Source organism: Notechis scutatus, chromosome 2, assembly GCF_049901735.1.
Source record: "Notechis scutatus isolate UNSWTSFEM ecotype Mainland chromosome 2, rNotScu1.2, whole genome shotgun sequence".
NCBI classification, from domain to species: Eukaryota; Metazoa; Chordata; class Lepidosauria; order Squamata; family Elapidae; genus Notechis; species Notechis scutatus.
The window spans coordinates 100,359,571-100,385,727 of record NC_142010.1 but is presented as its reverse complement, the minus strand read 5'-3'; the positions used below and the strand labels follow the sequence as shown (position 1 = coordinate 100,385,727).

The 26,157-nt window shown below is 38.9% G+C and overlaps 1 protein-coding gene across 1 annotated transcript in view; it reads left to right on the top strand.

The window, feature by feature from the left end:
* CACNA1A (calcium voltage-gated channel subunit alpha1 A) overlaps positions 1–26,157 on the top strand; it is a 361,279-nt gene that overhangs the window by 208,122 nt on the left and 127,000 nt on the right. Inside the window, exons 9-16 of the mRNA XM_087955556.1 lie at positions 5,339–5,442; positions 5,739–5,854; positions 10,646–10,702; positions 17,706–17,795; positions 18,841–19,050; positions 21,188–21,300; positions 24,571–24,683; positions 25,172–25,303. Coding sequence (XP_087811682.1) covers positions 5,339–5,442; positions 5,739–5,854; positions 10,646–10,702; positions 17,706–17,795; positions 18,841–19,050; positions 21,188–21,300; positions 24,571–24,683; positions 25,172–25,303 — 935 coding nt within the window. The remainder of the gene's footprint in view (positions 1–5,338; positions 5,443–5,738; positions 5,855–10,645; positions 10,703–17,705; positions 17,796–18,840; positions 19,051–21,187; positions 21,301–24,570; positions 24,684–25,171; positions 25,304–26,157) is intronic.

The window sequence follows — 26,157 nt, the reverse complement described above, 5'->3', positions numbered from 1 at the left end:
TGCAAATGAGAATTTCCAGGTAAGATAGTGTGTTGGTATTTTCTTCTTGTCAAAATTATTCCTTTGAAGATGTTGTTTCGTATGTCTTCACTAGTTGTTCCCTTTTTATTACAACCAAGGTGTCATATAAAGTGTCATAAAATATAATTCTTCAGTGATCTAATGGAAATACTGTAAATTGATGGGCTTAGCAACCAATACTCTTCACCTATTTTTTTTTTTTTTACAAATAAGCTGTTGTATAATAAAGCAAACTATTATCTGGATTAGGAGTGATCATTCTGATATGAATCTTTTCCATTCCTATGCTAGGAATGATGATAGGATCAGGGGTGGAGTGCTACCAGTTCGGCCCAGTTCTATAGAACCTGTAGCTGCTAAGAGCAGTTGACACCGAACCAGTTCTATGTTTGGCCCACCCACCTGCCCGGCTGTCCTTTATTCCCTGCTTTTCCTTCCTCAGCTGCTTTGCACAGCACAACTGAGGTTGAAAAAGCAGGAAACAAGAAGGTTGTCAAACGCTGCGCACCGGAGCACAGCGCTTGTCAGCTGTCCAGGCAGCACAGCTGATGATTTCTTGCAAATTTTGCACACACGATTGTCCCCAGTTCAGAAAACTGGCAAATCGCTCCACTGGCTGGCCCCTCCCCTCCCTGCCCACTCACTCCTTACCTGGCATGCGAGCCATCCGACTTGCCTGGTTTGGTAAGTTGCTATTTTTTCTTCCCCCTCCCCACAAACATTAGTTGTTCTGCTCTGCCAGGAGATTTAGATTAGCTAGAAAGCAGGACATCCTTGGATTTCCTGCTTTCTAGCTAATCTAAAAGCAGAGCCGAACCTTCCTTAGGACTGAAACTTTTCAGTGCAGACACAAGTAGCTGATTGCAGATAGAAAGATCTCTAAGTTAATCTGTGATTCTGTGAGCAACTCAATTTGCCTGCCTGCTTTGGGGTAAAAGTTGCTCTTTTTTTATAAAAAATTCAATATTTACAGACATGGTGTGTTGTGAGTTAATTTTGTGAGTTTGCTTCCTAGCAAATTTTATGAGTTTTCTTGCAAGCAAATTTTATGTTACAGACTTAGATAGCTAATTGCAGATAGATAGATCTCTAAGTGAATCTGTGATTCTGTGAGCAACTCAATCTGCCTGCCTGTTTTGCCTGCTTTTGGGTAAAAGTTGTTCTTTTTTAATAAAAAAATCAATATTTACATAAATATTTATATTTACATACAAGCCATGCCCACCCAGTCACATGACCACCAAGCCATGCCCAGTCAGCAAGCCATGCCCACCCAGTTACAGGCCACCAAGCCACACCCACAAATTAGGCCACACCCACAGAACCGGTTGTTAAGAAATTTGAATCCCACCCCTGGATAGGATCTTTTGTGTACAGTATATATTGATATATCCACCAGACTAGGACAACTCGCTGCAGCCGGCTTACCTCAGTTGACTCGCCCCAGGACGATTTGCCACAGCAAACTCACCGTGGGATTTGGAGGGTGAAACGAGACAGTTCTAGGGACTCCATCAGTCTAATTAAAGCTACCTATGTGGTCCAGGCCCTGAATGGCCCTTTTCTTCTTTGCCTGAGCAAAGGAAGAGAGTCCTGGAATGCAACTGCAGAGCCAAAGGGTGGGCGATGATGTCAGGTTCAAGGGGGAACCCGTTATTTTTTTCACACTGATCAAGGGAGCCTGCGATTTCTATTGGCTTCTATTGGTTTGGCACAAAAGCCAAACCTCAGTGATTTCATAAAGTGGAAAACTCTTTCAAAAAGCCCAGAGGCCCAGAAGCAAGAAGGATGCCAGTAATTGCCTAAGGAACAATAAGGAGGGCCGGTGCCCTCACCCATCCTCCCCCCCCAGTGGAAGGGAGGAGCCTGGAGAAAACATGCAAGGATTTGATCCCAGCCAAGCAAAGGCATAGGTGTATGGAGGGAGCTCATCTACCTGGCTGAAAGAGAGAGGCCCCGTTTCCTCTAATGGGGGGAGGGGCAAAGGTGCACAGCACTGGGGAGGAGGTGAAGAAGATGACGTGGAAATATCTCTTTCAACCAGTCCATGGCAGAGGTTGTTCTGGTCAATCAGGAATCCTGTGATGACCCGAATTGTACCACAAATGTAACAAAAACCAAAACGTAAATAAATGCCTTTAATGCCTTCAACTTGGCTTCACTGTTCAATTGTTCACAGAGATTAAACTCTTTCCAAAATAACATTCCAAACGAAAGAAATACAGTCCAAACTCAAAGAGCAGATAACAAAGCAGTAAAATACCAAAACCGCACTGAAGAAAGTTCCATGACAGACCAGGATAATTAATTACAAACTTCCAGAAGATAACCAGATATAGTCCCTTGGAAGAACGCCAACCAAGATAAACCTCATCCAGGAATAAAACACTCTTTGTTTCCAACGTTTGCTAGCACGCAGGTCCAAACCTTATGCAGTTCTCACACCTGCATCCCATGAAGAGGATCAAGGCCCTCTCCTCCTGAGTAGACCATGTCTTTCCCTTATCCTCTCCTCCCTGCGTGCCCTAGGATGGATAGGGGATGGGCCTGGGTCCTCCTCTGCCTGCTCAGCCAGCCTCTGCCCTTCCCCAGCCTCCTCCACAACCTCTGGAGCCACCCTTCCACTCCCTTTTGGCTGTTCCTCCTCTTTCTCAGAGTCAGTCTCCACCAGGGGCATGTCAAACTCCTTCCCTCTATGAAATATGATTGCAGGTATACCTGTCCATTCTATCAATTTCCATCTCTTCCTTTCTTGGCTCAAACAGGTCTTCTAATCTCAAGAGGACATAAGAGATCCAAGTCCTCCTTGAAGTCTGGCAACTTTTGAATCAGGGGTAGGGTGGGCAGAAGAGAGTACAAAATCAGAATCTGGTTTGATCTATTGCATCTGTTCTGACCCAGGCTGAATGATGAAACTGACTCCTTGTCCTGAAAAAAAACCCTTTTTATTTGCTCAATGTGAATTCCTGGCATTCACACCCAGAAAAGTCCTGGAAATAATCCTTCCCAGATTTAAGTGCAAGAACAGACCTTATCAGTCCTTGGATAGTTGCCAGGCTGAGAGCTTCCAGTCGCAACGCTGTAAAAGGAAATACTTGGCAAGGAATCTCTGTGAGGCACGAACTCAGATACGCAAATCTTCACAGTAATAAGCGAACTAATTGTCTCCTGCAAACACCCCTCTCCTTTTTGCTCCTATTTATACCTTATGGGAGGTGCCATTCAATGTCCACTTGTGCCATTTCTTCTGAATCAACCCCTGTTCCTTAGTTGTTCCCTTCTCCTGACAGCTCTGCGCATATGCACATCTGGAACAGGCTCCAGCTGTTCTTCTTCCCCACTTATCTCTGACTCCGAAGGCATCTGATAAATGTCAGATGGCCCTGGCCCCATCTCTGCCTCCAACTCAGAGCACCTATCAGAGCCTTCCCCAGACCCCAGGACTGACTCAAGTTCCTCCCCAATCTCTTCACTGTCCGAGTCTGCCGCCAGCTCTGCTGGCAGGACACAACAGAATTTTTCCATTAATTATCCATGCAACAGGGATCACACTTCTAGAAAACATCAGAGAAATAAAATTGGGCAATGTGAGATTTAGACATGAGAAATAAAAAGCATTCCAATTTTGGGGAAGTAGTATCTTATTGTTTGAATGGCTTGAATTTAATTTTTTTCATAATAGGAATGACTGCAGAGAAAACATGGTAAGTTTAAATGATTACAGGCAGTGTAAAAATAGTGCCCAGTTTTCAAGCAATCTTCTAAACTTACTTTAGGAATGCTGCAAACTTCTGAAATGACATGACTGCATTCATACAACATTCTTAATCTGGTTGATGAATTAACCCACTTTTGGGGTTTACCTCATACTTTGAAATATATTAACTCAGGGTCAGGGTTTGCATGCCATATCCAGTCAACTCCCCTCCCCCCAAAAAAACAAAACTCTCCCCAATGTTAACATTAACTTAGCTTGGTGTGTTCATGAAACCACTAGGTTTTTAATTGACTTGGTTTATTTATGGATTAGATCTTTATCCCACCTTTCAGAGGCTCAAGGCAGCTGAGAAATACCAAATTGTGGCATCTATGTGAGTCTTATATGTTAAGCCTACAGATAGAAGAGCAAATACAATCTGAATACAGGTAGTCCTCAACTTATAACAGTTCATTTAGTAACTTCAGAGTTACAACAGCACTGGAAAAAAAAGACTTATGACTGTTTTTCACATTTATGACTCTTACATCATCCCCATGATCACATGATCAAAATTTAGATGCTTGGCAACTGACTCATATTTGTGACAGATGTAGTGTCCCAGCATGACATAATCCCCATTTGCAACCTTCTGACAGGTAAAGTCAATAGGGAAGCCAGATTCTCTTAATAACCATGTTACTAACTTAATAACTAAGACGATTCACTTAACAACGGTGGCAAGAAAAATCATAACATGGGACAAAATTCAGTTAAAAACTTCCTCAGTTACCAACAGAAATTCTGGGCTCAATTGTCATAAATCGAGGACTACCTGTATATGCAAACTCTGATCAGCTTATAGGAGAAACAGTCCCATTCAGTGAGTTTGGGGGCTATGTATTCCAAAATTGTATAATAATAAATTAATCAGTTCTCTCAAATTATTTAGCTATGCTGTCATTCCCTGCTATCTTGTATCTTTATCTTCATGTTCTAAGCTAGGAATGGTACAAAGTAGTTGGTCTAATAATATCTTCCATCTTCTGGTGGAAGTTATTAGTTATTAGTTAGCAAATAATACCTGCTTAAGTTGACAATTTTCCCAATTTCAAATTGTTCACTCTGATATCTTTGTTATAGCTTCCTGCTGGGTATCCATACAGACACCCAGTCAGGTGCTTCGTGTTAAATGGCTGATAAGAGAACCTGAGATTAGGGGTTAATTTATTTTAAATATTTTTGTAGGAGAGGGGAGGGGCTGTTCATTTGGTATCAGTGAGCAAATAACTCATGGAAGAACTCTGGAAGAGAACAAGGATGGAAGAGTGTGAGACAACTGGAAAACTAAAATGCATCTAGACAGTGTTGCACTGTTGTAGTTTTGTAACTGGGTATTGCTAGGGAAACTAACTGGCTAGTTTATGGAAGGTTGTCACGTTATTAAGTTTGTAGGTTTGTAATCTGCTTGTACTTGTGATGATAGTCTGATTTGATATCACACCAGCCCACAGACTGTTCCTATCTTTTCAAATATACCCTGAATGAGTTAATGATTTTGATGAAAAATCTATTCCATGACTTTAGTATCCAAGGACTTCCTCCTCTTTTTTCCTCCAGAGCAACGATGCCTCAGGGAGTGCTTGGAACTGGCTATACTTCATCCCTCTCATCATCATTGGATCCTTTTTTATGCTCAATCTTGTGCTGGGGGTGCTTTCTGGGTAAGTATGTAGTACATCTGCCATAGAGGAAATGTATTAGTGCTTTTGGTAGCTTTTTTTAGACCTCTAAAGAAAATACAGTTTACTGGCAACTGGCCGCCCCAAATCCTGGGTTCTTTCAGCCTTTGTATTTCTTCTGTGATGCCTTCCTGCAAACCAAGTGGGGTAACAGAGACAATTAATGTATTCACAACTATGTATACATTTATACTTATTATCTTGTAAACAATTGGCAAATCAAATAAATAAAAATAAATAAATAAATTCAGCATTGCTATTCCATCTCTTGACTATAGGGAGTTTGCCAAAGAAAGGGAACGAGTAGAAAATCGGCGTGCATTTCTGAAGTTGAGAAGACAACAGCAAATTGAACGGGAGCTCAATGGCTATATGGAGTGGATCTCCAAAGCAGGCAAGTCCGATGGATATTTTATTATTTGTTGGCCTAGTTTCTTATTTTTAATAAACTGAATTTAAAGATTATATAAAATATTAGTGTATTGTAGCCATACTTTTATACTGCCTTTTTAACTAAAATCCACCAAAGTAGATGCAAAGTAAATCTAAAATAAACAAAAAACTGACAAAGAAATTCTAAGCATATCCATTAAACATTGGAATAAAAAACTATGAAACAAAAGACGAATTACCCTCTAAGTTTTGTGTTTCAGTCTGTGTCTTCTGTAGCTTTCTTTTGTTGATAGTAAACTAGTACGAAAAGTGCCCCAGGGTTCTGCCCCAAACTTGGTATAATTCAAAACATACGTACTTTTTCATAGAATACTCATCAGATTTGTGGATGGTATCAAACTGAGGATGTTCAGCATTGGAAATCAAGTTGAGAAATTCAGCCAAATTAAAATAAATTGCAGCAGAGATCAATGTAAAATTCTATATTCCATATGTAGGGAAAGCTGGACTCAAAGATTTGAGACAAGTTTACTACAGTACATTAAGAAAGATACCAGTACGGTTTGAGATTTTATTAAATAGATTATAAATTAAGTAAATCAGCAGTAGAATATCAGCTAAAAAAAATAAGAATAGACAGGCTTATCTGGTCAGTGAATAATGACTTAAGACAATGGCATCGTTTATGTTCCCCAACAACAGGAACCAGTTTTCTGAATTTTTAGTCACATGGCTTCCTAGTACTCTGAAAAAAAGGGAAAACATTTCTATTCATAACCTGTGTTCTATATATCAGTTTTCTTCCTTTTATGTTTCCCTGGGTTTTTTTCTCATCATTTTCCTACTAAGCTAACAAGTTCAGACATTGTAATCTTTAATTAAAGAAAACTCTTCATTTCTTGATCATTTAACTGCTCATTTCTAGCTTTATTCTTACAAGTACAGATACCCATTTTATAGTTAGATGCAGTCTGCCTTCAGCCTGAAATAAGATTGTAAGTATTCTGAAACCAAGGCTTAATTTAGATTAACCCACTTTAATGTCTCATGATAGTTGAGTTGAGATGACAAGAGGTGGACTAAGTAATAATGGTAAACTGAACCTTTTAGGAGTAAATTCACTTCTGCAGCATTATCTCTATTATTTTGGCTTGGTTTTCAACTCATTTCCTCCTGTTGATAGGTTATTTTGCTTGGACTGCCAGCAATTGGAGATGGATAACATATTTTTCTTAATTGCAAAAGATATATCTTATTCAAAAAATCACTACTGTATGAGCTATAAGCCTAGAATTAAGATTCAAATTGACAAGAGCTTAACATTTACAGTTAATTTTATAGAAGTTTTTAAGTAGAAGCTTGCTGGCTACCCACTTGTATGGTGAGGCAGGGAATTCATGGCTTGATATTAAAATATTCAATATTGGTTGACCTTCCTGAATAATATAATACAAAATAACAGATTTGAAAGGGATATTGGAGGTTTTCTAGTCCAATCCCTTGGTCAAGCAGGAGATCCTCTGCCATTCTGGACAAATGTCCAATCTGTTCTTCTTGTATTTTTTTAGTTTTGTATTTAGCTGAATTCTGAACTGGAATAGAATGTTTATCAAAAAGTGATTCACAGCAATTATTGTTACTGCTCACTTGGAAAGAGGTGGTATATTTCTTTATTTTCAGGGATAAAGCTTTTCTTACAGTAAAACTCTGGTGTTATTATTTATGTTAATATTTTTAACATGCTACTTTTATTCACAAAATAGGCTTCCAAGAAATAAGTTGATACAATAACAGAACACAGTGATTTACTTATATGTAGCTTGAGTAGTCTTATTCTGGGTGACTTAAGTATTTTCCATTACAGTAAGTTTCTTAAATACAATATCTTGATGAAGATTCTCGGTCATCTAGGTACAGTTGTCTGGAAGTTGAACCATGGCAACTTCACCTCTTTTCTAATTCTTAAATACAATATCTTGATGAAGATTCTCGGTCATCTAGGTACAGTTGTCTGGAAGTTGAACCATGGCAACTTCACCTCTTTTCTAATTGGTTCAAAATGTTTCACTGTTTATCCAAATAGCTTCTTCAGTCTGAGCAAGTTGGTTAAGGAGACCCCATATACATTTGTCCTCCAGGGAGATTTTATTTCTTACTAATCTGGATAGGCTCGTTAGGTAAGTAGGCAACGAGTCAATGAGATGTAAATGTTCTAGCTCCTAAACCCTTTACTTTAGGTGGGTCATTAAGTCTGGCCTCCCTTGTGAATCTGTGAAGATGCATGAACCTTCATAGGAAGATTAAGATTACTTTAGGACTACTTGGGACCAAGGAGCCTATCGAGATTAATAAGAATTGAAACTTCCTGGGAGGACATAAATATTTGGGGTCCCCTTAACCAACTTGTTCAGAATGAAGAAACTATTTGGATAAACAACAAATTGTTTTGTACCAACAAGAGAGAAGTCAGTTACCATGACTCAACTTCCAGACTTTGTTAAACACAGACCAATATAAAGAAGAAGAAAAAAGTAGTATTCCACCCCTGTAGCACTACTAATAGAAAAAAAACTATCCTGTAATCTGCAACTCTTACACTGCAAAAACATATGGACTACACAACTCAATCAGGGCAAAGCAATAGACGCAATCTACATAGACTTCTGTAAAGCCTTTGATTCAGTGGTACACGACAAACTACTACTAAAACTAAAATCTTATGGTATCTCTGGACACCTACATAACTGGATAGAAGCATTCCTGTCAAACAGACAACAAATGGTCAAAATTGGGAGTGTCCTATCAAATTCTGTACCTGTCAACAGTGGTGTCCCCCAAGGCAGTGTTCTAGGACCAACTCTCTTCATACTCTACATTAATAACCTCTGAGATCATATTAAGAGCAACTGCATTCTCTTCGCTGATGATGTAAAGCTATTCAACACCACAGACAATACTACTACTCTCCAAAAAGACCATGACTATGTATCAGAATGGTCAATCAAATGGCAACTTCAAATCTCAACAAATAAATGCTCTGTCTTACATATTGGCAGAAAAAAATCAGAAAATAAAATACAAGCTAAATAGTCAAGACCTTGTTGAGGATCCAACCTTGTCAAGGACCTTGGAGTACTCATCTCAAATGATCTAAGTGCTAGAGCCCACTGTAACTACATAGCCAAAAAGGCATTAAGAGTTGTTAATCTAATCCTATGTAGCTTCTTCTCTGGTCATATCACACTACTAACTAGAGCATACAAAACTTTTGCTAGACCTATACTTGAATACAGCTCATCAGTCTGGAACCCATATCATGTATCTGATATTAACACAATTGAAAAAGTCCAGAAATATTTCACAAGAAGAGTTCTCCACTCCTCTACTCGTTGCAGAATACCTTATGCCACCAGACTTGAAACTCTAGACCTAGAAAACCTAGAACTACGCCACCTCCAGTCCGATCTAAATATAGTATATAAAATCATACATTGCAATGTCCTACCTGCAAATGAATACGTCAGCTTCAATCATAACAATACCAGAGCACACAATAGATACAAATTCAAGGTTAATCGCACCAAACTTGATTGCAGGAAATACAACTTCAGCAACAGAGTGGTCAATGTCTGGAATACTCTACCTGACTCTGTGGTTTCTTCCCCAAACCCCAAAAACTTTAACCTTAGACTGTCTACTATTGACCTCACCCCCTTCCTAAAAGGCCTGTAGGGGGCGTGCATAAGCGCACCAATCGTGCCTACCGTCCCTGTCCTATTGTTTTTTATTTTTCTTATAAGTATCTATCTCATGTATTCAAAACTATATTTATTCTTATACCTGTATCTTATAAGCGATTGAGAAATAAATACTAAAAAAAATACTAATTCAGGAGAATATTCAGTCTACCTCCCTTCCTTAAAGGTCTGCCTGAACACCGGAAGGTCTTAATGGTCTCCTGGAACCTTAGAAAGGGTAGGCAGCTGTTCTCGATGGGGAAGTGGTACATATTGCACATTACTTTTATAATGTTCAAGCTTTAATTAACATATTATGATTTTGCTATTGGGATTCAATTTAATTAAAGTTGTTTAACAACTGAACAGTTGTTTGGGATATTTTTTGTTCTGAAAAAATTGCTTCCTTTTTAATTTGCAAAACATTGTGCTCATCTTACATCGATAAGCAGTGATATATTCAGTACAGATATTTTAGTATAAAAATATCTCACTGAGAATATATTTTAGTTTTCCTGTGTTAGCTACTCAACTTTGATTATCACAATGCAAGTCTAGACCTTTCCTTTATTTTTAAAAGATTTACCTTTATATGGTTTAATATTTAATCATAAATATTACTGAAATAAATACTTTTTGCCAAGCTAAATTATTAATCCCAAGGGGATAAAATTAAATACAAGCAAGTGACAAAGAATTTTACCATTTGTGTGTTTCTTTCTCCATCCTATATCTCCATATTTTCATGGTTGATATAAAAATGCTACTATTATATTGTCTGAACCAAACACATTTTCGAACAGAATTTTCCTGGAACATAGCCATGAATACACCAAAATATCCCTAAAATGAGATCAATAAATTGTGTTTCTTTTGATCAGTCTCTCACCTAGCTAAGGCTATCTTCTCTTTCAAATGGTTATTTTCAGGAAACTATTTGCTAAAGTATGTCATCTATAGCTAACCTCCCCTTTTGGGGGGGGGGGATTTGGCATCTTTCCATAGTTGGCAAATTACCTTTGCCTTCTTAGATTAATTTCAGTCATTTCATTTAGAAGAAGTCATCCTGGCTGAAGATGATATAGAAGGAGAGCCTCGTCATCCCTTCGATGGTAAGCCATCATATTCCACAAAGTGTTCTGTGAAAGATTTCTGAGATAGTAGTCACAACTTTATTTGTATGTCAACCTAATTTAACAAAAATTGTGTAAGAAACGGAGGTTGAAGTGCTCCTCATTTAATGACCATTTGTTAGACAAAGTTATGACAGCACTGAATGAGAGGAATTATGACCAGTTCTTGTAGATGTGGTCATGATTCAGGCATTTGGCAGTCAGCTTGCAGTTATGATAGTTGTAGTACTCTGAAGTCATGTGATCACCATTTGTGACCTTCACTACCAGCTTCTGGTGAACAAACAACACAAATATTGACCATGTGATGTTGTGCCTAATGACAATGCAAAGTTTGCTTAACAATAGCAGCCAGAACTGCTGCAACTGCTGTTGTGAGTTAGTGGAGTCACATGATATCATGCTTTATGACTGTGTCACTTTATGACTACCAGTCCTAATACGGTGTACAGTAGAGGATTTGAAACAATTGCGTTCTCATTATACCTCAACCCCTGAGGTGAGGTCAGCCTTCTGTAAGAGCTTTATGATCTGGCTCTGCTCTGAGGGGAGTTTCACACTGGGGGTGATTGATTAATGAACAGCCAATCCCACCTCCCCCTTTCCAGCTCCCTCCTTCCCCATCTTGTAACTATGATTTTACTTTGATATTTCCATTTAATTGTATTAGGAATAGTGCTGTAAGCCACCCAGTTGCTTTGAAACAAGATGGGAAAAAATAAATCAATAAATCAGTAAATCAGTAAATTAGTAAATGTTCATAGCACTTAAAAGAACTATTCTTGATTCACATGGTAGCTGCATTAGTTCACAAAAATGCTCATTTGATGAAGTTTGATGAAGTTGCATTACAGCAGCAGCAAAACAATGTAAAAATAAGAGGCTACACTGCTGTCCTCTTCTTAACTCTTCTTTAACGGAAACACATATTTTCCTGAAACCTTGCCGCTACTGTGCGAACTCAGGAAACAGCACAGCTCCATTAAGAAACTGTGGATAAGTAATGTAAAAATGCTGGTACTGGGTCTAAAGCACATTTGCTTACTGAAGTTCTGAACACTTCACTTCTCTAATAAGGTATATTCCTTTTAATCAATAGGTATATGATCATGGTGATTAACTGTAATAATTACTACCGTATTTGCCGGCGTATAAGATGACTTTTTTGCCCTGAAAAAGATGCCTCCAATTGGGGGGGTCGTCTTATACGCCGGGTCGTCTTATACGCCGGCAAATAGTAATTGGGAAGCACTGCAGCTGCCCGCGGCTGAGGCACTTTGCGACTTTTTGCCCTGATTCGTGGAAGCGAATCCGTGAGCGAAGGAGCAGCCAGCCTTCTCCAGCTCCCAAGGAAGCGAGGCTCGCACCGCCCGAGCTCCGCTGAGGTATCCAGCTGGGGCTGTCAGGAGTTGTTACCGCTGGCGCGGCTCCGCGGCTCCAGTCCGCGTTGCCTCGGGAAGGAAAGGCAAAACCAGGAGCCGCTGCTGCCATTGCAAGCGCCGCCGCGGCTCTTCCTTTTTGCCTTTCCCTTCCCGAGGCAACACGGGACTGGAGCGCGCGAGCCGCGCCAGCGGTAACAACTCCTGACAGCCCCAGCCGGATACCTCAGCGGAGCCCGGGCGGTGCGAGCCTCGTTTCCTTGGGAGCTGGGAGAAGGCTGGCTGCTCCTTTCGGCTTCACGGGATTCGTTTCCACGGTAGACAAAAGTGCCTCAAAAAAAAAAAAAAGTGCAAAAGTGGAAGGCGTGCGGAAGAGGGGGCGAGTATATAACAAACTATATTTTGAGTGGAAATGTTGGGGGGGTCGTCTTATACGCCGGGTCGTCTTATACGCCGGCATATACGGTAGTTATAAAAAAACAAATCTCTTCCAAGAAGGATAGAAAAACAATCTGCATCCCAAAGATTAATTGTAGCCCTTACTGTAATAAATGTGTTCATAGAAGTTCAGGGACATACTTGTTTTATTAGCCAACAAATCAGTGCTAGCACTTACTCACTGGAAACTGGTTCTCACTGTCCATAAGTCCTTTCCTTGCTTGCATCTAACTGTGGCACCAGTATACCTTGGGAACTTATTTTTGCTGCAGTATTTTCATTACTTTCATCTGTTCCCCAGGCTTGAGTCATCCTTAACTGTACTAGTGTCAAAGTGGCATTTTTCGCTTTATCCTAACATAGATTTTTCCATAGATACTAAGTGATATGATTTATTGACTGTTCTATTGGTGGCATGTCATTTGATCATTAAAGATTTTTTTTTGAACAAATTTTATTAATTTTTAAAGACATATAAAACATAAATACACAGAAACACAAAACATAAAAGCATAAAAAATCTCTTTTCTGAAAGTTGCTTAGTCCCGGGTTAAAACTCTTGGTACAGACACAAATTCAAATTCATATTCATTTTACATACCATTCCATATCTAATTAGCATATTCAATTTTCTATATAACTTCTCCTCTCTTTTAAATTTTCTCAATTTTATTTTATTTATCTCCTCTCAATTCGAATCATAATATTTATTATTCTTTGTCTGTTCTATTTCCAGCTATCCATTTATCTTTCTTCTTTGAAGAAAACTTCCCCTGTACACTAATTGGAGTGTGATGTCTTTCCCCTATATTTACAATACTTAATATAAAATACATAGCTTACATTGGGATTCTGTCTGGTACGTTCTAAAATTATACAGTATTATCAAGACCAATACAAATCTATTCATTAATATTGATATTCATTTATATCTTAAACATTTAGCACATTACTTTTCAGTTAAATCACATACACCTGTTTTCCATAGTTATTCCCCCCCCACATCACATATTATAGATCATTATTTCATTACGATGTTCCCCCTTCTCCTACTTCAAATCTCTCATTTCACAAAAAGTTTCACTAAGATAACATAGTCTAATCATTAATATTAACAATCATTTATATCTTAAACATTTTACCCATTTCAGTTAAATATCATCCCTTTGTGGGAACACTTATGCTTTCCAAAATTATCCCCCCCACATCACATATCTTAAATCATTGTTTCATTGAAGTACTCCCCTTTTCTTAACAAAAATTTCACTAAATTATACTAAATATTTTATCACATTTTAAATTGCATATTATTTCCAATTTTCTATGGTTATTTCTAAGTACAAATGTAGAAATACAATCTTATGTACCTTTCTAGAATACCTTTTTCAATAAAATTTATCCATTATCACTAAAAAACTTTTGCTTCTTTGCATCTTGCTCCCCACCATTAAGGCTTCTCATCCCTTCCTTTCTCCCTTGCTTCTTCTTCTCCTTGTCCTCTTTACCCCCTTGTCTCTCCACCCCTCTTTTATTCTGCTTTCCTCCTTTCTGTTGTTTCCTAACATAATATCGCCTTTTCACCTTATTCTTCTCTTTTTGGATTGTTTTTCCAGGTCTTAAAATCTTCTTCTCCTTTTTCTCTTTCTTTTTTCCTTCCTCGACCAAAGTCACTTGTTCATCAAAGATGGCTTCTTCTTTGTCCCAATCATCCTGTTGCTCATTCAGCTTTACATAAGTACAAACCGCCATTTCTAAAAATTGAAAAAGAGTGCCAAGGACATCTTTCCCTTCTGGCTTTTCTTTTTCATATTTTTGGTATACAAGTTTCAGTCCATCCACAAGTGATGCCATTATGTAGAGAAAAAGTTTTTCCAAACAACCACCCCAAGTGCTTTTAATCAGAAATAATTCTCAGAAGTTCCAAAATCACCAAACACTCCAAACAAGCTGTTTCTTTTAAATACTTTCTCCTTCTTCACTTTCTCTTTCTGGGGTTAAAGTTTAGTTACAAAGTTCCCTTTAAAATATATCTTTTAGAAGTCTTATTGATGTTTAGTAACTCTTTAGAATTCTAGGCAATCTTCTCCTTATTTTCAAATTTTGCTCCAATTTTTTTTCCCTCTCCCTTCCCACTCACAGCCAAAAAGATTTTTTTTTCCTTTAAATGTTCAGAAATCCTTATCCCTTCAGCATTCAATTACCTCCAATGCAGGTTTTCGGATTTCTCTTATGATTCCATCCGCTGTCACATTAGGAAGGAGAGTGAAACGGAAAAAAAAAAAAAAAACTTTCCCTTTTAGGATATTCGCTGCTTGTAACTCTCTCTGGAAACAATGTATTCTTAGCAGCCTTCAAGATTCCAGGGCACTTTCTCTTGCCTTGTCCCGGTCAAAAGCCACTTTCATAATTCTTCCAACTTTCTCCCTCCTGCACCAGCTTGTCCGGCTGCAGGTTTCTTCGAGGCGGCCATTGCTGACCGCCGCTCCTCCGCCTTGGGAAAAGGGGGTTCTGCCGGCTGGGGAGGGGGTCTGCGACACCCCCAAGCCCCTGTCCGGATCCCCCCTGTCTTCAGCTGCCTCTACGGGGCAGCTATATCCCCCAGATCCAAACGGATCGGGGGAACCTTGGCGGCGAACGCAGCAGGGATCGCGCAGTATCGTGAATCCCTGCTGCTGCCGAAACCTTGCAAACCGGAAGATTTAAAGATTGAAGTAAGTACTTATGGGCCAGTCTAGACTGGTCTAGGCATGTCTCACCTCTCTGGTCTCTGCACATATATTTTAGAAGCATTTTGCTTTGGTCATGGGACAGTCTCATCCTTCTGAACCAATATCTTTCCACTATTGCCAACTTTGAACATTAGCAGTGCCAGTGAGGTGATAGGCTAAAGTGGGAAAGAATGAGCTTGCTGCCTCATGGTACAAATCTTCCCTTGCCTGACAGCTATTGTTTGGGTCTTTGTGAAAATAGTTGTGGTATTCTTCAAAAAGGCTAAATACATGTCCGAAAAGGGCCCGATTATCTGCAGATATTAGCTTTGCTTACTCATTCACAAGTTCCTTTCAAAGCATCCATGAGAAGGGCTTGTGCAAAACCCAGCTGAATTCTGAGAAATGAAAAAAACCTACTTTCATAAAAAAAAAATTCTGAATAGAATAGAATAGATCTGGAAGGAACTTTGGAGGTCTTTTAGTCCAGCCCCCGGCTGAAACAGGAGACAGTCTCAGACAACTGACAGTCTCTTCTTAAAAACCTCCAGTGATGGAGCACCATGATTTCTGGAGGCAAGCTGTTCCACTGGTTAATTGTCCTTACTATTAGGAAGTTTCTCCTTAATTCCAGGTTGCTTCTCTCTTTGACCAGTTTCCAACCATTATTTCTTGTCCTGCCCTCTGGTGCTTTGGAGAATAATTTGACCTCCTCTTCTTTGTGGCAGCTCCTCAAATACTGAAATACTGCTATCATGTCACCCCTAATTCTTCTTTTCTTTAGACTACCCAGACTCAAAACCTGCAGCCATTTTTCATATGTCTTAGTCTCCAAGCCTTTGATCATCTTAGTTGCTCTTCTCTGAACTTTTTCCAAAGTCTCAACATCTTTTTTTGACCAAAATTGATTGCAGTATTCCAGGTGTGGTCTCACCAGGGTTTTGTAAAGCGGCACTAGTACTTCACATGATCTTGATTCTATGCCTGTTTATACAGCCCGGGATTGTATTAGCTTTTTTGGCGGCTGCTGCACATTGCTGGCTCATATTCAAATGATGATCCACTAGGACTCCAAGGTCCCTCTCACAGTTACTGTTTTTGAGCCAGGTCTCTCCTAATCTGTACTTATATCTTTGATTTTCCCTGCCTAAATGTCTAGTGCTAGTCCACATTGAAAGCGATTGGTAGATTATTTTTTTCCTGACCTACAATCATTTAGTGGAAAGGGGGTGGGAAGGCCAGGATAATAGCCGTGCATCGATACAAAACTAATAAAGACAGTCTAATTTATCTGCCTTGTGCTTGTGGCAGGCCAGGGGTTGCTAAGGTGGACAGGACTTTTGTCAGGATACTTTCCTGCCAGCTCAAAGCAGGGGAATAGCATAAATTTTGCCTTGAGGAAGAAACCTGGGACAAATTCCCACTTTTCATACAAGCCAGGAGAACAGCGATTTTGTTTATAAAAATGCAGTTTTATGAAGGTACAGTTTACCTGCCCGTACCATTTTTGCATTTCAAAGCATTTACAAATCCTTTTCATCTCACAGGCCTCTAGATGCTTGTTTGTCCACACAGAGGCCCATCTGGAATGTGAAGGAGGGGAAAACTACCTTTGTTTAAGAAGAGGGCAGTTTAGAATTTGAAAAAAGGTGTGCAAAGAAAAAACATTTGCCTTCTCTTTAAGCCACTCCCTCTCAAAGCTGTTTGTCCTATTGTCAAAGATCTTTAAGGTTTCAAAGAACAACCTTATCTGAAATATTTTGAAATGAAACGAAAGCCAGTTTGGTCTAGTGGTTAAGGCACCAAGCTAGAAAACCACAGCTAGAGACTGTGAGTTCTAGTCCTGCCTTACACATAAAAGTCACCTGGGTTATTTGGGCCAATCACTCTCTCTCTCAGCCCAGCACATGTCACATGGTTGTTGGGAAAATAGGAGAAGGAAGGACTATTAAGTATGTTTGCTGCCTTGAGTTATTTATTTTTTAAAATAATAATAAAAATGGAATTTAAAAAATGATCTTAAGCTACCTCCTGTAAGATGAAGAACAAATAGATATTTTACTTCCATTTCCTCCCAGCTCAGGAGAATGTAAATTACATGATGATGATAATGTATTTATGAATTAATGAATAAAGGATGAAAGTGTTCAATGACAAGTATTTTAGAAACTATCAATGCAGGACCAAAGAGAACGTAGTCAATGTAACACGCGATAAATATACTAAAATTGAAACACAATTTATATAACAATAGCAGCAGCAACATCATCATCATCATGTATGCCTGGTCCCTAATAACTACAGCAATTAAGTTCAAAATGTCTTCTGGAACTGTGGTCCAGGGTATATATTGGCAAAGGTAGCATTATGGTAAATGATTTAAAAAAGATCTAGTGAATCATATAAAGGGCCTTGAGGATAATGTCTGTTTTTCTTGTCATGTTCCTATTGTTGGAGCTCTTCGGAGGGCCACTATCAAGAAAAGCAAAACAGACTTGCTGAACCCAGAGGAAGCAAATGACCCACTGGCAGACATCTCTTCAGTAGGTACGTTGGTCAAAAAAGTAGTCAGGAAACCCTTGACTTATAACCATTTGTTTGTGTCCATTCAGAATTACAACGTTCCTGAAAAAAGTGACATGACCTTATTTGTGTGACTATTGCAGCATCCCTATGGCCACATGATCAAAATTCAGATGCTTGGCAATTGGTTCATATTTATGGTGGTTGCGGGGTTCTGCAGTCTTTTTGTGACTTTCTGACAAGCAAACTAATGGGGAAGCCAGAATCACTTAACCATGTTACTAACTTAATAATTATAGTAATTTGTTTAACTATTGTGGCAAGAAAAATCAAAATGGGGGTGGTGCGGGTAGAATGGGGCAAAAGTCACGTAACAGCTGCCTTGCTTAACAACATTTTGGCCTCAATTGTAGTCTTCAATCTTTTCAAATCTGGAAAACCTGATCATATTTTGAACCCACATTTTATCCTAAGATGCATTTGAGTATCCATTTATGTTGAATTATATGTTTATGATGTGTTAATGTATTGCCATCATATATTGTTGTTCAACTATGGCTAAAGCATATGTCCTGAAATGTCATCATTTGAAGCCAGTTGTGTTAGCAAACTGTGATGATTTTGTGAGCATATATATATGCAAATGCTGCAGTTTTAGTACTACTTTTTATGAAGGGACTAGTTATTGCATTCACTCATATTCTTGCTCAGAAGTTGAATAGACAGGGGTTGACTAAATAATGGCAAAGTGTAGTATCAGCCCCACAGACCCATCCTGCAGCAAGCATGCTAAAACTTGCTAGTCCAGAATGGTCAATGCTAGGCCCCTTAGAAATGAACAATCACCTATCTTTCTATCACCTTCCTTCTTGTCCATGGTGTATTACAGAGAAGATGTGTTCAGAGAGACTTGCTAGTATTTGCTTAAAAATCACAGAAGACAGAGCAGGTTCACATTATCTATCTCAACCATACCAAATAAAACAAGTTCATAAATTTCCACCCCACAGGCAGATTATTTCAAATAGTGGCTTCTCTTATGCTGCTAACTTTTACTTCTCCTTGGCAGGTTCACCTTTTGCTCGAGCCAGCATCAAAAGTGTCACGCTGGAAAATGCTACTTTCTTTCACAAAAAAGAGCGGAGGTTGCGTTTCTATATCCGTCGTATTGTCAAAACTCAGGCCTTTTACTGGACAGTCCTCAGTCTGGTAGCTCTCAACACTTTGTGTGTTGCTATAGTACATTACAACCAGCCAGATTGGCTATCTGACTTCCTCTGTAAGTAGCAGATCCATGTCCTTCTTTATGAAATGGATTTATTAGCGGAAGGCGGCTTGCAATAATTTAGGCTTTGTCATTTTTGCTTAATAGAAACCAGGATAGCATTTTCATTTGGTAAGACAGCAATAATGAACTTTCCCTTATTACATTGTATGATTAATTGAGATTTATATTTAAAAGTAGTCACAATTAAACTTCTTGGGAATAAGTGAACTTAAACCAATATGGTAGATTAGAAAACTGAATTTAGGATTTTTAATTCATGTACTGTGCCATCTAAAAAGAGAGAAAAGATAATCTATAATGTGGAATTCTTTGACTTGTCATTGCCTTTTCTAAGAATTACTGGTAGTACTTGCATCAAATGGCAATTCCAAGAATTTGTTGCAGGAAACCACGTTATTAAAACAATCCATGAAACGAAACAATAGTATAGACTTACAATAGATCATTTTGAAGTTACTGAATAGAATTTACTCTGGTTCTCATTGAGGTTGGAAATTCTGCTTAGGGAATCCTATAGTGCAGTGATGGTGAACCTTTTTGTTGTGGTGTGCCGAAAGCGCGCGCGTACCAGCACCCACAATGCAATGCACCCCACCCCTCCTGCACATGTGCATGCAATACCCCACTCCCTTACCTGTGCATGTGCGTGCCTCCCAGCTGATTTTCATCCCATTTGAGGCTGTTTTCACCCTCCCAAGGCTCGAGGGAAACCTCTGCAGCCTCGGGAGGCCGAAAAACGGGCTTTCCGGAAATACTGAAAGTGCCTGTTTTCAGCCTCTGGAGGGCCTTGGAGCCTGGGGGAGGCCGTTTTCGGGGGGGCCTGGAGACTCGAGCAAAGCCTTGGGAACCTCAGGAGGCTGGAAATGGGCCCATTTTGGCACTTCCAGTATTTCCGTAAGGCCCGTTTTTCGGCCTCCCAAGGCTGCAGAGGCTTCCCTCGAGAGAGCAAAAACGGCCTCAAACGGGCTGAAAATCAGCTGGGAGGCGCGTGCATGCGCAGTGCAGGTAAGTTTGGCTGGGACTCGTGTGCCCGCACAAATGGCTCTGCATGCCACCTGTGGCACACGTGCCAGAGGTTCGCCGGCTATAGTGGAAAACATTCCCTCCCTCTCTCCCTCCTTCCCCTCCCCCCCACACAGTTGAATTGCATGCTGTTTTCGAAATTAATTTTCAGACCTCATTTCTGAAATTCCAATATATGTAATGTGACTGCAATACTATTTAATAATGACCTTCTTGAAATTCCAATATATGTAATGTGACTGCAATACTATTTAATAATGACCTTCTTGAAGTATGACATCTTTTTTTGAAAAAAGGGAAAGAATCCAATTATTAAATAAAAATTACTAAGATGCAGTTCATCCATAATAATTTAGCTACTTATATTAAGGAGAGATAAAATGGACTGGAAGGCAAGTGGAGGTTTAGACATATTGAAACTTGTTAGTATTACTGATGGATCTTGGACTAATTGACTACATTAGAGAGAGTTTCAGTTTTAATTCTGCTTCCAGCTAATTGTGAAAAGTAATACACAACAGTATTAAAGCTGGAAGTGTAGCATTTTTTTTCTTTGAAGAGACTTTTTTTGTCTGTGTACAAATAAGTAGATAGATGGGTGTCCCATCTGTATAATGGAAATTTACCATATTTCATGAGAAATAGGCTATAAAATATTGGTTTAAAGATTAGAAGTTGCTGTAAGGTCACTTTTAAAAAAAACTGTTTTGTGCCTTCAACTCAGTTGTATGTTTTCATTTTTGTTCTAAGTTGGAGTCATGTCTTCTGCATATCAGCAAATATTTTAAATATATAAATACAGAAAAGAAATCCAGAATTACTATGATGTAGCAAAACTATAATCTGAGAGATTTTTCATGGTGTCAATTAGCTAACTGTTCTCTGGACTCAGTTGTCTTGTAGTTTACTTTCTTGAATCTACAAAGGTAATATGATATATTGACATGTTTAAGTTAGGGAAGGCTAACAATCTATTCTAAAGTAGGAAGGTTGGAATTCCTATATAGTCAGACATAAGGATTTTTTGACAGTAGAAAGAAGAGAGTTTTGTGGATGGAAAAGTATAACTGACTTTTTCCCCCTCTTCCTCCTCTGTTTGTTTCAGACTATGCAGAATTCATTTTCTTAGGGCTCTTTATGTCCGAAATGTTTATAAAAATGTATGGGCTTGGAACGCGGCCTTACTTTCATTCATCTTTCAACTGCTTTGATTGTGCTGTAAGTTATTTCAGAACATTAGCATTTTGGCTATTGCATATACAACTATCAAACTGCAACTATTCTAGTAGATGATTTGATGTACATTCTTTCAGTTTACAGTGAACATACACTAGCTCTATAATTAACTAGCACTGCAATATGAATAATTTTAGAGCAGAAACTTCATTTCCATGGGAAGCCCAAATCTAATTTACTATATAACAAAAGACCAAGAAATAAACTCCTATCAGGCCTCATAAGCAAAAGTAATTGCTTTGTAATCCCCCCCCCCCAATCAACCTGCTACTTGTATTATAGAAATATAATTCACTCATTGATGTATATAATGGTTTTTAGTCTGACTGGAGTTTCTATCATGCAATTATGGTGTAGCAACATATTGGATGTTCTTTTACACTGTAGCTAGGTTTGTTCCTTTTTGAAAATGCAAGCCTTTGAAAGCAAATAGAGCTTCAAATGTTTATAGTGACTTCCAATGTTATAATTACTGTTCTCTAAGTTAAGTTTTGAACTTTTCTAAATCTAATTCTGAAGAAAGCAAATCCAATGCTACATCCTAATACTGCCCCAAATGTTTGCAGTTGAAGTATATTTATGTGTTAAGAGTTTTGAAATTAGCAGGTATTGGATTTTCTTGGATTTTTTCTTAGTGTTCCAAAGAACAGGTTAAATTAGTCAACAGGAACATTGCTGTGATACATTTCAGGATGGGAACTTTATATTCTGTTATTTAAACCTTGTCAAATACAGGAATTCATGATTTCCATCAGGTTGTCAGAAGTTGACCCTAACCCTAACAAGCCTTCCCAGGATCAAATTCTTTACCAGAGTCTTAGTACTGCTTATAATACTTTTCAAGATTGCCATAGCAATAGCACTTAGACCTGCATACTGCTTTACAATGCTTTACAGACCTCTCTAAGCAGTTTACAGAGTCAGCATATTGCCCCAACAATCTGGGCCCTCATTTTACCCACCTTAGAAGGAGGGAAGACTGAGTCAACCTTGAGCCTGGTAAGATTTGAACTGCCAAATTGCAGGCAGCCGACAGGCAGCAGAAGTAACCTGCAGTACTGCACTCTAACCATTGCGCCACCGTGGCTCATACTTCTCAGGATGCAGAATTGTTGTCTCCATGAAATTTGATCTATTCCTTCTCCAAGAGCAATTAAGGGAGTCTATAAGCGCACAATCATGCCTACTGTCCCTGACCTTTTGTCCCCAATTATTAGTTCCTATTTTCTTATATTTAAACTTAAGTTTATTCTTATTTCTATTGTATTGTAAGCTTTTGTCAAAATAAAATAAAATATAAATAAATAAATAAATAAATTACTTCAGAACATCCAAACAATGTTGACTTGTCTGCTGAGTGACAGTCTCATTATAAATTGTGGCTTAATTGATTTCTATTCATATGCTATTTTAACTTGAAGCTAAGGCTTTCATAACTGGAGAGGGAAGAGATAGCAGGGGCATTGTACAATCAAATCCCTCTTCCTTGTATAGGAATGGGTCTTGGACCTGAAGTTTTGTTCATCAGTGCTGCAGTTGTTCATGCTTGGAAGTTATTTTGGACACATAGATAACAGCCACTGTATCCACCATCAAAGCAATCCTTGCAACAGTTGAGTAGGAACAGTCAGATTTAATGTATGCTTCCTTTAGCTATCAATAGCTATAGCTATCAAGAAAAGCAGAAAATGATTCTATAATTGGAAAAAAACCAGATTAGCTGCATAAAGTCCCAGAACCCATATAAAGGTACTGTGGTCCTCCAGCAATATTCCAGCAGAAAGGAGAGGGAGAGCTATGGAATAAAGAAGTTGCCATTGGCATAGCTATTGCCAATGAAAAAGCTTCTTGTTCCCACAGTGAAACCATTAGAAAGCATTCTCGGTTGAGAAAGTGTAATCAAATCTCAGTCACAGGGAACTGAGGCCTAAGATCAGGAGTGGGATTTAATTTTTTTAACAACTGGTTCTGTGGTCATAGCTAGGTGGGCATGGCCACGTGACTGGGTGGGCATGACTTTTTTTGGCAGTTTCCCCCCCCCCCCATTTTGGGGGCTTTGTGAGCCTCAGGGAAGCCTCCTGGGAGGCGTTATTGCTCCCAGAAGGCTTTCCTGGAGCTCAGGAAGGAAAAGAAATGGAGCTGGGAGGGCACAGAGCACCCCCCCATGCTCCATTTTGGGGCCTTCTGGGCCTCAGGGAAGCCTCCTGGGAGGCGCTTTTGAAGGCTTCCCTGGGGCCCAGGAAGGCAAAAAACGGAGCCGGGAGGCACAGCACCCCCCATGCTCTGCTTTGGCGCCTTCTGGGCCTCAGGGAAGCCTCCTGGGGGGCTTTTTACTCCCAGGAAGCTTCCCTGGGGCCCAGGATGGCAAAAAATCGAGAGGGGGAGCTGTGCCCCCCGCCCTCCATTTTTTGCCTTCCTGGACCTCAGGGAAGCCTCCTGGGTGAAGCAGTAACACAACTAGGGGAATCCTGACACAACTGATCATAGGGACAGCTGATCGTTAGGAGGAAGAGAAAAAAAAATACCTTAAGGAGTGACTGGGAGGGGGAGAATGCAGTCAGGGATGTCGGGCATATGCGCGATGTCGTGCATGTGTGATAAGGACTGACTGGGCAGGGAGGGGAGGAGCAGGCAGAGAGCGGTGATTTGCCGGTTCTCCAAACTGCACAGATTCATAACAATAGAACTGGTCTGAACCAGTAGAATCCCACCCCTGCATTAGATAATTAACAATAAGAAAGCATAAAATTAGCCTCTTAACAATTAGATGGTACAGAAAAGCCATTTGAATTGTCCAGCTATTAATTTCCATTTAAGAAGCGTACGGTTCAAAAGAATATGAATACAAACCTTCTCTAAAAGCTTAATTAAAGTTAAGGAATGCTTTTGATGAAAATAAGGACAGAAAGTCAATGTAAATAAATCACCATTTTCTAGGATATAACTATGTTTTAGAAAACCATAGCATGGTTCCTTTATCTTTTAAATGTTTTTTCCAAAACATAAGAAGTTGTCTTATTTTACATCAGTCTGCTTGGCCATCTAACCCAATACTTACAACTGTGACTGGCAGTACCATACAACTTAATTAGAGTTCTGAGGGACTGCTCTCAGCTTGTGGTCTCTCACTGAACTATGATCTCTTGCTGTTTTTGTTTTCATACTTATGTCTAATTATACCACTGCATATCTTGTACAGCTACATAATGCAAGTTCAGTGCAAACTTGTTGACTTCCCTTGATTTTTGGCAGGTTATCATTGGGAGCATCTTTGAGGTCATTTGGGCTGCAATAAAGCCTGGCACCTCCTTTGGGATAAGCGTCTTACGAGCTCTCAGGTTACTGCGTATTTTCAAAGTCACAAAGTAAGTGGGCTTTAAGACAATACATCAGAAATGCATAAAGTCTGTGAGTGTGTTTTCTAAATATAGAGTTAAAGCAAGGATGACAGCATAGGCTAGAGTTAATAACAGCTTTATCAGATAAAAATATGTTGTGAAGATGTAATAATAAGAGAAAATCTTACACTACAAATATCTTGGAGCTTATAGAAAGAATAAAGCTGTAGTAAATATATAGTTTGCCAATATGTAAAACAAGATGTGCTGATGATTTATTAGAAAAGAAATGTAACTTTCTTTTTAAAAGAACTGTGAAATGAATTGATAAAATGCATTTAGAAATATGCTAGTATCAGTTATATACATGATAACCAAGAAAATATTTTATTATTCAATGGATTATCAGTATTGTTTGCATTAGCTTAAATTGTAGGCCTGAAAGAGCTTTCCAATTTTTTGGTGTGAATCTGATTAACATACATAGTTCATATGTGGAATTTTTTTTTCGGCAGGTACTGGGCTTCCCTACGAAACCTAGTTGTATCTCTGCTGAACTCCATGAAGTCCATAATCAGCCTTCTTTTCCTCCTTTTCCTCTTCATAGTCGTTTTCGCCCTTTTGGGAATGCAACTCTTTGGGGGCCAGTGAGTAATGGGAAATTGTGGTGAGGTGGGGACCTTCCCTGAGGTATCCTTTGTGTGAATATCTGAGCCAGGTTCATATATGTCTCATTATCATTTTGCTATCGTTTTCATAGTTTATCAGACGGGGAAAAATAAGTGTTCTAATGGACATCCTCTTGGCCTTTTCCCTTCCATTTGTTCTAGTTTGTGGTGAATTGTTGACTACTTCCTGTGAAGTCTAAACCCAAAATCTTGATTACATATTCTGCTTTCTAAGTAGTATTCCAAACACAATTTTCTGTATCATATTTCTTAGAAAGTGATTTAATAAAGATTGAAGCTGAGCCCATAAAAGGAGAGATAGGACTACAAAGTCATAAGGGTTTTTATATCCCAATAAACTATGATTACTCCAATTAAGTATCTTTAAAACCCTGGAAGTACCCAAGTGTGAGCAAAAGATTTTCTAATGTAGAGAAAAGTATTTTTACAAACATGAGATAGCTTTGCCTGCTTCCTAAAATTCTTGTGCTCAAGAACTTTTATGCTGCAGACATCGCATACAAAAACAATGGTTATCTCATTTTTTCTGCCCCCTTCCCAGTGCTTAAACCTATAGTTACTATCCATACCTATATTGATATTTTAATTAGAGTTGGATATAATCACTTTCCTTTTTTCTCAGATTCCTTCCACAGACATGCAGTAATGCAGATGAATGCACAGAATGTGGAATACATTTAATTATAGTGGCATCCTCTAAAACAAACAGTTTGGTATCCAAAGCAGAAAACCCCTACAAGCATTTTTCCTCCTCCCTAGTAGTAAAAGCACAATACATTTATTGTCGAATTTGTACCGTGTTACAATATCCC